General features: G+C 39.5%; 1 protein-coding gene across 2 annotated transcripts in view; it reads left to right on the top strand.

The window, feature by feature from the left end:
- The window catches only part of LOC101856947 (meiosis regulator and mRNA stability factor 1), a 77167-nt gene extending 66954 nt beyond the window's left edge, over nucleotides 1-10213 (top strand). For both annotated transcript variants that reach the window (XM_005112195.3, XM_005112196.3), the window contains exons 24-31: nucleotides 492-713; nucleotides 1739-1942; nucleotides 3375-3563; nucleotides 4405-4603; nucleotides 4986-5107; nucleotides 6436-6564; nucleotides 8012-8174; nucleotides 9579-10213. In XM_005112195.3, coding sequence (XP_005112252.1) covers nucleotides 492-713; nucleotides 1739-1942; nucleotides 3375-3563; nucleotides 4405-4603; nucleotides 4986-5107; nucleotides 6436-6564; nucleotides 8012-8174; nucleotides 9579-9787 — 1437 coding nt within the window. In that variant the 3' untranslated portion in view covers nucleotides 9788-10213. The remainder of the gene's footprint in view (nucleotides 1-491; nucleotides 714-1738; nucleotides 1943-3374; nucleotides 3564-4404; nucleotides 4604-4985; nucleotides 5108-6435; nucleotides 6565-8011; nucleotides 8175-9578) is intronic.
- Nucleotides 10214-10803: the final 590 nt, after the last annotated feature.

Here is a 10803-nt window from a genome sequence, read left to right as displayed (position 1 = left end):
TATTTTATTTGTTTTTTGAGTATCTGTATATTCGGAATCTGTACCCCCTCAGCCTTGATTATTGTCTCTGACACGTGGGGTATTTGATCTAAATAACATCTATGGGAATTAGAAACATTCAGTCCTTCAGTTAGGAGCACTTATTTTTAAATGCTTACTATACCATCTACCTTCAATTTAAAAGAGGTTGTGAATATCTTAGTGTGGAACAAGCAGATTTGGCACTCCTTATTTATTGAGTTCTCATTTCACTGTGTGGGAAACACTGTAGAGGAGAGCAAACTGTCAAGTGAAGTCTTTTCCATGAGAATTTGGCACATTAACTCATCCTATGAGAAAGGATAAGTAACATATACCAGTAGAAGGGATTCTGGGTCAAAATTCCACCCCCACCTTCTGAAAATTAATAATAATTCTTTCACTTTCTCGAGATTTGCAGGTGATCAGTTATTCTTAACTTTTTTGTGTCTTTCTTAATTTACTCTCAACAGATAGAGGAGGAGGGAGAGGAACGTTTGATTCAACTTTCAGGGCCAGAGCTGAGGAAAGTCGTATGCGAACAGCTTTCCTCCCTCATCCGCCCTGTAGGGTCTATCCCAATCAACCGACTGCTGACAGAGTTTGCCAATCACTTTGGTTTCTGCCTCAAGTTGGAGGACTTTGAGGTGGAATCTCCACGGGCCCTCATCTCCAAGCTCAGAAACAACTTCAAGGTAGGTTGGTTGCCTGGAGACTGCTGCACGGATTTCTCTGATGAGTCATCTCTCTGCCATTTTTGTGTGATTGTACCATGCTTCTTTAGAGCATACTGGCTCTCCGATGTGACCTGGAGCTGCATGATTCACTTTGTCTAAGACCCACTAAATCAGTTACGCTTTTTTTGTTTATGACGTGTTTTGGGGTCAGGTGAGATGACTGTAAAAAAACAGCTGATATAGCTGCTTCCAATAAATATTTAGTGCTTGTTCTCTTGTTCCTGGGTTAGGAATTGGCACTCAGTATTTCTTGTGTGGAATTGCTACCATCGTTTTTTGTGATATGGAGAAATTAAAACTGGTTATTTTATTCAATTTTCTACGTTTTTAGCACCATTTAGGTTCTGAGTGATAATGCTATTGAGCTGTCGATGTAAAATGACCAAAAAGGCCTTTGATGTCTGTTCTCGTCTGTATATTTGTTGCAACAGGCATACAAAGTCCAACTTCAATATGGGGATTTTCATTGTTTTTAGGCATATTACAACAATCACACTTAAACAGTGCTGTCACTTTCTCAATGTGTGCACCCCTGTTAAATCACATCTGTTAGACTCATTTCTCTTGATCTCACCCCAATGTGTTGCTGCTCTTTTATAGAATTAACAACTCTTTCCATTTCTGTGGGAGGGTAGTTGGAGGATGCCACTGGTAGGTCCAACTTTTCTTTCTTTTACTTTTCTCTGTTTTTCTTTTTTTAATGTTCTAAATGAGTTATTATATTTATTTGCTACTTTTTATTCCAATACATTGTTGTTGGTGGTTTAGCAGTTAGGCACTTTGCTGTTGCGCTCAGAAGAGTTCGATTCCTGTGTGGGGAGAATTTTTATCAGGGTCTTTTTACAAGGAAATTGTATCCTTTTCAACCCGGGTCAGCCGTGACAGGCAGGTCAAAGCCAGCCTCCTTAATGATCTAACTTGTGCTGATGGCATTTATAATTTAAAAAAAAACTCAACAAAAAATAAAACCATTTCTGTGGCAGATCGAAGAACAAGATGGCCAGGAGTGCGTGAGTCTAGTCAAGGAGGTGCACATCTCACGCCTAGGCCTCCAGGTCATGCAGCTACTCATGGATGAGAGTGGGGGTTGTCTGCCCTTGATGGAGCTATGCATGCGTTACGAGACCCTGCACGGGAAAACTTGCGACATAGAACAGCTGCGTGAAGACTTGGTGGACTATGTACAGGTGAGCTGAATGATAGCTTCAGCTGGTGAGAGTGTGGCCTGATCTAAAACTTTTATACTTTTGGGTTTTTACTTCTAATTTACAGGTTTTTCAATCTGTAGAGGGGTCTTCAGCATAGCTTTTTTTCAGTCCTATTGTGTAACTTTTAAAAACATATTTAGAGCTTTCATTCCAATTCGCAAATAGTTTCCATGATCTTACTCCAGACAGATGGCCGGCTGTTTTTTTTAAAGGATATAGTAATGATGACCAATGTTCCTTCAGTTTTTGGAAGGGATACATGTTGAAAAATTTCCCTTGAGCGGATGATGTGGGTAGGTCTGCTCTTTTTTTCTGCTGCCAATGAGCATGAACATTGGTGAATGTGGCAAGTCTTTTTGCTATTTATTTGATAAGTGTATGTGTGCTTTTTTTTCCTGCTCAAATTACCAATTCTATTTTTTTCCCCTGGTGAACTTCTCTTTATCTCAACCGTGTAGAACTACTGAGGGAGCTCTCATGGTCTAGAGGTACAGTGTTCGCCTCTCATTTAACTCTTTAAGCCCTGAGTTTTTTCCGCTGTTTCCTGCAGTTTTTTTCTACAGTCACCTATACCTAGTGCACTATGTCTCATTATAACCCCAAAAACTTGCTTCCAACTTCTAAATAGCGCAAACAAAGGTTTAGTCATCACTAAAAAAACTTGGTTCGGGAATGGTTCCGAAAAACAAGCAAAAACTAGCACTAAATAAAACGAAACAGTTGTCACTAGTACTGGATGCTCCCAGAGTCCGATGAGGTTCAGAGTTAATAGGTCCCGGGTTTGGCCGCCACCTGGGCAAAATGCAAAATTAATTTCTACCAGATGCTTCTGACCCCCGGGGCAGTACTACTGACTGAAGTGTCTTGAGGCCATTCCCAAAGGGGGGACATAACCATGTTCTTATGCACAGTAGAATTGTAATTGTAAATGGGTTGATTCATCAATGTCACGCTCATAACTCTTCCTGAACTTCCAACAGGGAACTGATGCTTCTTCTTTCCTAATCCTTACTATCGTCATTTCCTGTTGGCGCTTAAATGACCAAAATTGTGTCGATAGTGCCGTAAAACATCTACCCAATCAATCAATCTACTTCTTTTGTAGGTTTTGTCACACTTTTGTGACCTTTTTCCGGGGTGCCTTGATACTCGAGTAGACTTTGTGCTGTTGAAACTAGAGTGGTGAGCAGAGTAAGTCTGATTCCCTGTAAGGACTTCTCTGTTGACATCCACCCCTTGGCGCTCATATGACCTTTGCGAGCGCCATAAAACCTCTACTAAAACAAAAGACGGAAAATGCGTAATGTATTCTGCACGCTCATGTGACCGTATCCCGTTTCGGATGCCGTAAAACACAAACCAAAACAAACAAGAATTACTGACTGACCAAACTGAACTTTGACCTCTTCAGATTGACGAGGCTGAGTCTGACACGGGCGGGGTCATCCGACTGACATCACAGCAGATGCTGGGCCGCAACTTGCGTCTTCTGCTGCTGCACCACGAACGAATCAGCATGTCGGAGCTGGCTGCCCTCTACCGACAGCAGTATGGAGTTGAGCTGAGCCCAGCCCTCTATGGTTTCCAGACTCTTTATCAGGTAATGCTTTATTCCAGGCATAGGTAAGCGTGGCCATGTCATCTTCTGGATTAAATGATCTGAATATCTCATGGACCAAATTGGGAGAAAATTAGGGGACATTGGTTGAAACGTCCAAGCTCTAAAAAGTGAGATTGAAACTCAACACTGTAGCATATGCCACTCATGGGCATTGCATGAAATGAAATATTAGATCTGTTTCTTCCATCTGGGCTGGAAACTATTAGTAGTAATTTCAAGGTGGACAGTCTTGTATTTGTTAAGTAATGATGATATTGTTTATAGTAATAATACTTGTATTTGCATTTTTATAGTGTAGATCCATGTTTTACAGCATGGTCTATGTGGTCTACAACTATTAAATCACTGTGGGTCATGTTCAGTATATTAATTACTGGGTTGACTGAAATTGCTCGCAGGCAGGATCTGGTTGTGGGCTGTATTGCCCATTCTTGCTTTATACCTTTGAATTCTGTTTAAAAATCTGGGGAAAAACCCCCCCCCCTCCATTCCAGTGGGTTTGGGGGTAGCAAATAGATTTTTTGCCTGCCTCCATAAGGTGTAACTGCTCAAATTACGAAATAGTACACAGGGGCTTCTACGCTTTGATACACAAGTGTAATAAGTACTTTGACATCAACAGGAGGTGCAACACCTTGAATGGTGTAGTAGTGCTCATGAATGTCTGTCTTGTTTTTTTCTGTCTCTGAATGATAATTTTGTAGTTGATGGCTTATTTTTGACTCCACTCTTCGTGATCTGCAATTCACCAACAACGACAGCACTGATTTAGCACGAGGTCATACTTTCTGTGTCTCCTCTCCTCCCCCCATCCCTGCAGCTGCTGCTGTCTTTCCCACACATTCTGGAGGTGCGAGGCAAACCCCATCACAAGTACCTTGTCCTGTCTGACACATTCGACACCCCGGGCATGCTTCCCCCTGCCCGAGTCGACATGCCGTCTCCGCCACACCAGGCGTCGTCCCCACCACAGCAGCAGCAGGCTACGTCTGGGGTACCGAAGTCTCAGGACGCCAGCAGTGAGTAGAATGGCAAAACTTTGTTAAAAGAGGGTGTTGCGGTGGGACGTATGCTGAAGCTACCATTGTATACGTGACATTATTATGGGGTGCATGAAAACATTTTCATGTGAGTAAAAATATTTATTTGACGCGCTGTCCACTTTCAGCTTACCCGGGCCAGGCCTCTTGAAGTTTCAGAAATGTGTAAATCGTTTAAGCTTGCGTGGGTTTCCCACCACAGTTGAAAATGCTGAAGGGTCAAAAGCAAGAGTCTGCTCAGATATTGAATTGGTTATAACTTTTTCTATGAATTGCAGTCAATGTTTTTGCATGGAAAATCATTGCGGTAATCAAATTAGCTGGGTGACATATGCAACTTTGTTTCAACATTTTTCTGCAGATCTCGGCGGGCCTTTGTTTGACAATGTCACCAGCAAGGCCTCTCCCCCTTCAATAGGCCGGACCACATCTGACCTGCTCTTGTATGCGGCACAGCAGTGGGATAACAGCCTGGCCAAACAGGTGAGTGTAGGCAAAGACTGGGTACTACAAGATGATTTACACCTCTACCTGGGATTCTGGGTGGTTTTTTTTTAAGGGAAACTAGGACCCATTTAAAGGGCAATAAGTTGGTCATTTTTGGATCGATTTCAACAAAACTTTGAATAAATTAAACCAAGGGGAAGTTACATTTATCAATATGAAGAAAATCAATTCTAATATTTGAAAAATATCAGATTTTAAAATTTTCAACCAAAATTAGGTGAAACGAAAATTTTGCAACTTCTTAAAAATCAACCATGTTGTTCTGTATCAAGTAGCCACCATTTGTACTTTAACCCTTAAAACCCTATACCGCTGGTAACCGCTGACGCCCTATTTTCCTATACCGCTGGTAACCGCTGGTAACCGCTGGTCGACTTTATCGTTTAATTCCCAGTGCTAGAAACAGGGGATGTAACTTCAGATGACTCTGTCGCGAGCAGAAAGTACTGATAATGTCATGAGAGCAGTTCTACATCGAAAGTTTGGAAATTTTGCAAGTTTTAAAGACAAATTTGTCACTTTTCGCTGCCAGGCCCTTCAGGCCGCAAAATTTTTGACATTTTTTATCCTAACCAGACCCCAATAATGATCTCCCAGTCGGATATATCGATAAATATGACAGTTGAAGACGATTGCAATATTCCGCATAACATCGATGATTTTGACGATAGTGGAATTGGCAGGGGATCACCACTAAAGCTACCAGAGGCTAGATCTACGGCTGGGTCTAATGATACTTTGACTGAAGTGGAGTCGGGGATCACACACAAGACTTACCTCATAGAGTTGGTCCTAAAAACCAGTGTTTTAACCTTTTCCACTTTTGTTCAGACTGTGCATTCATATAAACATTTTCAAACTTCAGTAAAATCTAACAACAATTAAAGAAACAGTAAACAAAATGATGAACCAACCTAATTTTTTCTAGTATCCCAATTTTAATTCAGGATTCAAGGGAGGTATGAAAAAACAGAATTCAGGGTTTTAAGGGTTAAAGAAAAGTTTATACACAATTTATAATGGTTGGTATTGAAATTGTATACTCCTTGTGATGACCATTTTTCTATTTACAAGCTTCAACACGCCGCTGGAAATTTCTAGGACAACCCTGTAGCATGTTTTTGGGTCGATTCTCTCTCCCTCTCCCTTTCCCTCTCCCTCTCCCTCTCTCTCTCTCTCCCCCTCTCTCCCCTCTCTCCCCCTCTCTTTCTTTTTCTTTTTTGTCCGTATCACGGTATTGTCACCCATTTTATCCTCCTCATGTTTTTAGACTAGCTATTTATCCATCACGCTGCTTCCTTCAGATGTCAAATCTAGGTGTGAGTGGATCTGCCCCCAGCCCGTCTAAAGGAAGTCCAGTAAAAGTGTCAGGTGCCCACATTGCGCCTACTGGAGTCCCTATTGCTTGGCAAATGAAGGCTGGGGAGGGACAGGTAGATACTTTTTTTTTCTTTTTTCTTTTTTTTTCATCCCAGATTAATTGTTATATCAGTCATTTGTCTTTAGCATTGATTCAGGTTCAGTTTTGTACTTTTCTGTAGGTTCCTGTGTCTTACAAAGTGTTCAGATCACAGGAATTTTCCTGAACAAAAAAAAAATGAGAATAGGCAAGTTAAATTTTACAATTTGATCTGCTATTCTGCTTCATAAATGATCTAAATTATGTTTATTTAGCACAACGCAATAAACCAATCTTTCAGCTCTTTTCAAATGTTTACTTTATTGATATTACTGGGATGGTGTGGGAACTGGCTGTGAGACTTACAGAAAGTGACACCATCTTCATACATTAAGTTTTCTATGTTCAACGTACAACTAATCTGGCCGGAACCTTTCAGACTTGCCTTTCAAAGCATGACTTCAGGTTAACCTCTTCAATGCCGCAGGTAAATAGGCCCCTGTGCCGGGGGAAATCCCATGAACCAAGGCTGCTCAGGGGTGACCCCACTCTACATCCCATAGCTTTTTTATTTATAAATATTTCCTCATGAATTTCTGCATGTACATTTGACGTTGAGCCTCATTTTTATTGATATAATTTTGGGGGAATTTCATAGAGAGATAAGTGGAGAAAGGTTGGAGTTAGTCACATGATGCCAAAACAACCCCACCAAACAACATAAACAACAGACCTTCGAGTAATGGTAAAATGAGGCCCAAAAAAGGGGAATACATGTTGTATGAGTATTTGCAGGTAAAGAAGTGACAAGAGGCTTTTCCTGCCTTGTACAACGCTTGCACAATCCATATACATACATGTACGCCCATCTGTGTTTTCTGCCTGTAAATCTTTTTTTGTGTGGTAGATCTAGATGTGTTAGATCTAGATCTAGACGTAATCTTCTTTTCGAGCTTAAATCTGAATCTGACACTTTCAAATGGGAGGAAAATGGAGGTAAACATAAAGGGAAATTAGATCTACCCCAATAATAATTACAAGATTTTAGCTGTAGCTTCCCTTATAATTGGTATCAAAACAGCCACTGTCACAGTCCTGTAAATTCTACGGTCTATAGGCACAGCACCACAAGGTTCAGGCCCATAAATTCTACGGTTGCGGCAGCGAAGAGGTTAAAGGTTGCCCATACCGAATTCCATTTGGATGTTTGACACAGAAGACAGGCCTTGAAATGTTTATATCGTGGCTGTGAAAAGAAAAATGAACAACTCCCAACTTTTTGTTACTCATCCTGTAGAGCAGACTTGATTAGACTTTACAGCGACTGCATTTTTGTTGTTTGTATGCAGATTTTATTAAGTGTTTTTTCTTACATAACTAGCTGCAAGTTATTTCTGTCTTAAAAAGTCTCAAACTTAATAAGATATTTTTGGGACCAATCTGTGTTAACAGTGAAATAAATATTGACTATTGATCCACAGAGTCCTGACAAAATAATGACCAACGTAATGAGAGGCAACATTGGTCTCGTGAACAATTCAGAAAATCAAAATGGAAATGTCAAGGGTGGTGAAAAATGCAACCTCCCGTTCATCCTCGGAAATGGGAAATTGCCTGGTATAAAAACAGATATAGACGAAAAAGGTAGGAAGAATGTTCATGTTTTGATTTTATTCAAGTTAGGAGAAGATCAGAGCAAGCATTTATAGTTGAATGCTTTTTTCCTCTCAGGTGCTGGGTATAAATTAGTGCTTTACCGATTAAATCTCGTGTTATTCACCTAGAGGAAATAATGCTGTGCGTAAGATGTCACAGTCCACAATCTTTAATCGTGTTCTCTGAAAATAAAGACTGAGAGGTAAAGTTATATGTCAATAAAAAGAGAAATGAAGAGATGACTTAATCCACTGACAAGACCTGCATAGAAAAGGCCATAATGATCTTAACTTAAAAGTACTGAGGATGAATTAGGGCTCTGATTCTACGTGTTGGTCGTGTCTTGCATGATGTTTTTACCTAATAATAATTTCCTACCAACTGAAAATATTAGGAGTGTCCCGCGCGCTCATATGACCTATGCAGTTGCGAGCGCCGTAAAACACTTTACAAAAACAAATTGTAAGAGACAACACACCTTGCTTTGTTGTATCAGCGTAAAAGCTTGCTTTTTCTGTCAAATTATATCAATAGAAAGAATTGAAGAGATGGCTTTGTTCATTAACAAGACCAGGTAGAATAAGCCACAATGATGTGAACAACCTTAAAGTATTGTGGCTGAACAAGAGTTCTGATTCAGTGTGTTTTCTCCGACTGTCATGCACAATGTGCCTTAGAAAGACAACACACCTTACTTTGTTTTATCTCTTTTAATGCCTGCACTTCCCATGAAATAGTCTGTATATGTATATTTAGATATTACCGTGTATCTGAAGTAGTAAGCTTTCAAGAGATTTCACTCTTTTTATTCAAAACTTTGTAGTAGTTGAGATATCAATGAAACAAAACAGGAATGTAATCTGCTGTATGAGTTACATTGTGGCAATCTGGGTGAAGGATTGCAATCCAAGGATTAAGTTTTTCTTTTCTTTGTCTTCATCTCTGTCTTCATCTCTCTCAACATTTTCACATATTACCTCTTTACGTTGTTTTTTTCATTCTTCCACCCAGTTCATTCATGTTGGTGTTTGCTTTTTACTTTCCTTAAAGTCTTTTGCTTTTCTTTTGCTTTTCTTTTGCTTTTCGGTGAGTAATTTAAAGTCTTATTTATTACATTCTTATGTGTATCTTGTGTCATACTTAAGTTCTAATGATTCAATATAAAGTTTTTCTGGTGTGATGCCTTTGGCTGATGGGCTTGCAAATACTCACGAGGGTCAGGGTTTGAGTCCTATTGCGTTTTGAATTTTTGTTTCTTTGTTTCTGTCACAGTTGTTTTCTCAGCTCTGTGTCTCTTAAATACGAAGAATTCAAGTGCTCTGCATTTGAGATGATTTAAATTAAGTATTGTGGTTAGTTCAAATTTGAATATGCATGAACTCTTTGGTCCAGGAGATGGGGAGACGGAGACAGCAGCAAGATCAGGATCAACTTTCAAGTTGGAAAATGAGAAGGAAGAGGACATCTTCTCTTCGACCGAGCCACCGTTGGACACAAGCTCCGCCCACTCCCAGCATAACTCCTCCTCCCAGAGCTCTTCATCTGCCTCTCCAATCAAGCGGAAGACTCGCATTGCTGCAAATTTTGGCAATGCTATGTAAAGTGCTGTTGCAGAATTTGCAAGAAGGATTTTGAAAAATCACGACAAGCTTTGGTAATACTGTATAAAGCTGAAGGGCTAGCATTAACACTACTGTGTAAAGGAATTTATAACATTTGGGCATCTTGTGTAAACTATCACTGTGAACAGAAGCAATGTTATGTAAAGCAATTTTCTGCAAAGTACTGTCACTAACTTCAGCAATAATCTCATTGCTTCAAATTTTAACATTCTGTCAAGCATTGTTGCAGTTATATTTGTAAAAGTATTTCTGCAGCTGAAAACAAAGGTTGCAAAGTCGTGTTTTTGTGGTATTTTTATTTTCATGGTTAGAAAGTTTTTGAAGGGTCCTTGTTTTACTTTTGTGCGGTCAAAAATTCGTGGCACAACTTATCCTCAAATATCTGTTTAGCAGGTGGATCAATGTCACCCATACTCTGCACAGCTGTTTGTATCAATTTGTCTTAGCTTAATCATATTTTTCCACGACAATTGGGGCCAGTTTATAAAAAACTTTTCTTCATAAATTTATATAAAATACAATGAATCTCCGTCGTATGGAAAATGGGATTGTTTCACAGTACTTCCCTCTTCTCACACACTTTTTCCATATGTATAATATGTTCTACGCCAAAGCTCACCTATGACACTTTTTATTTGCAAAACTTGTCACGAGAAATTAATTTTATAATGAACATGTTTTTTGCACTGAAATTTACTTTTAAAAGCAATATTGGCCCAGCTGTAAACCTTATAAAATCTGTAGAAACCACACGCTTGGATTTTTAATTAGTATTTATTAAGGAATTTTCTAGAATACAGCTAACAGGGGGTGTTTACAAAAATGTTTACCTGTGAATACGAATTGATACAAGTCAATTGTGCTAAAGGTGGAGATTCTGTGTTTGATAGTGGAGGAAATATTTGACAATAAGGCGCACCACAAATTTTTGACCGCACTATAAATCATATGCCATAGTGTGATGGAAGATCAAAATATGCTGGCTCATGGTTTAT

This window comes from Aplysia californica, unplaced genomic scaffold (genome assembly GCF_000002075.1).
Source record: "Aplysia californica isolate F4 #8 unplaced genomic scaffold, AplCal3.0 scaffold01206, whole genome shotgun sequence".
NCBI lineage: Eukaryota > Metazoa > Mollusca > Gastropoda > Aplysiida > Aplysiidae > Aplysia > Aplysia californica.
Note: the sequence above shows the minus strand (reverse complement) of the source record. Positions and strands in the feature narration are given on the sequence as shown.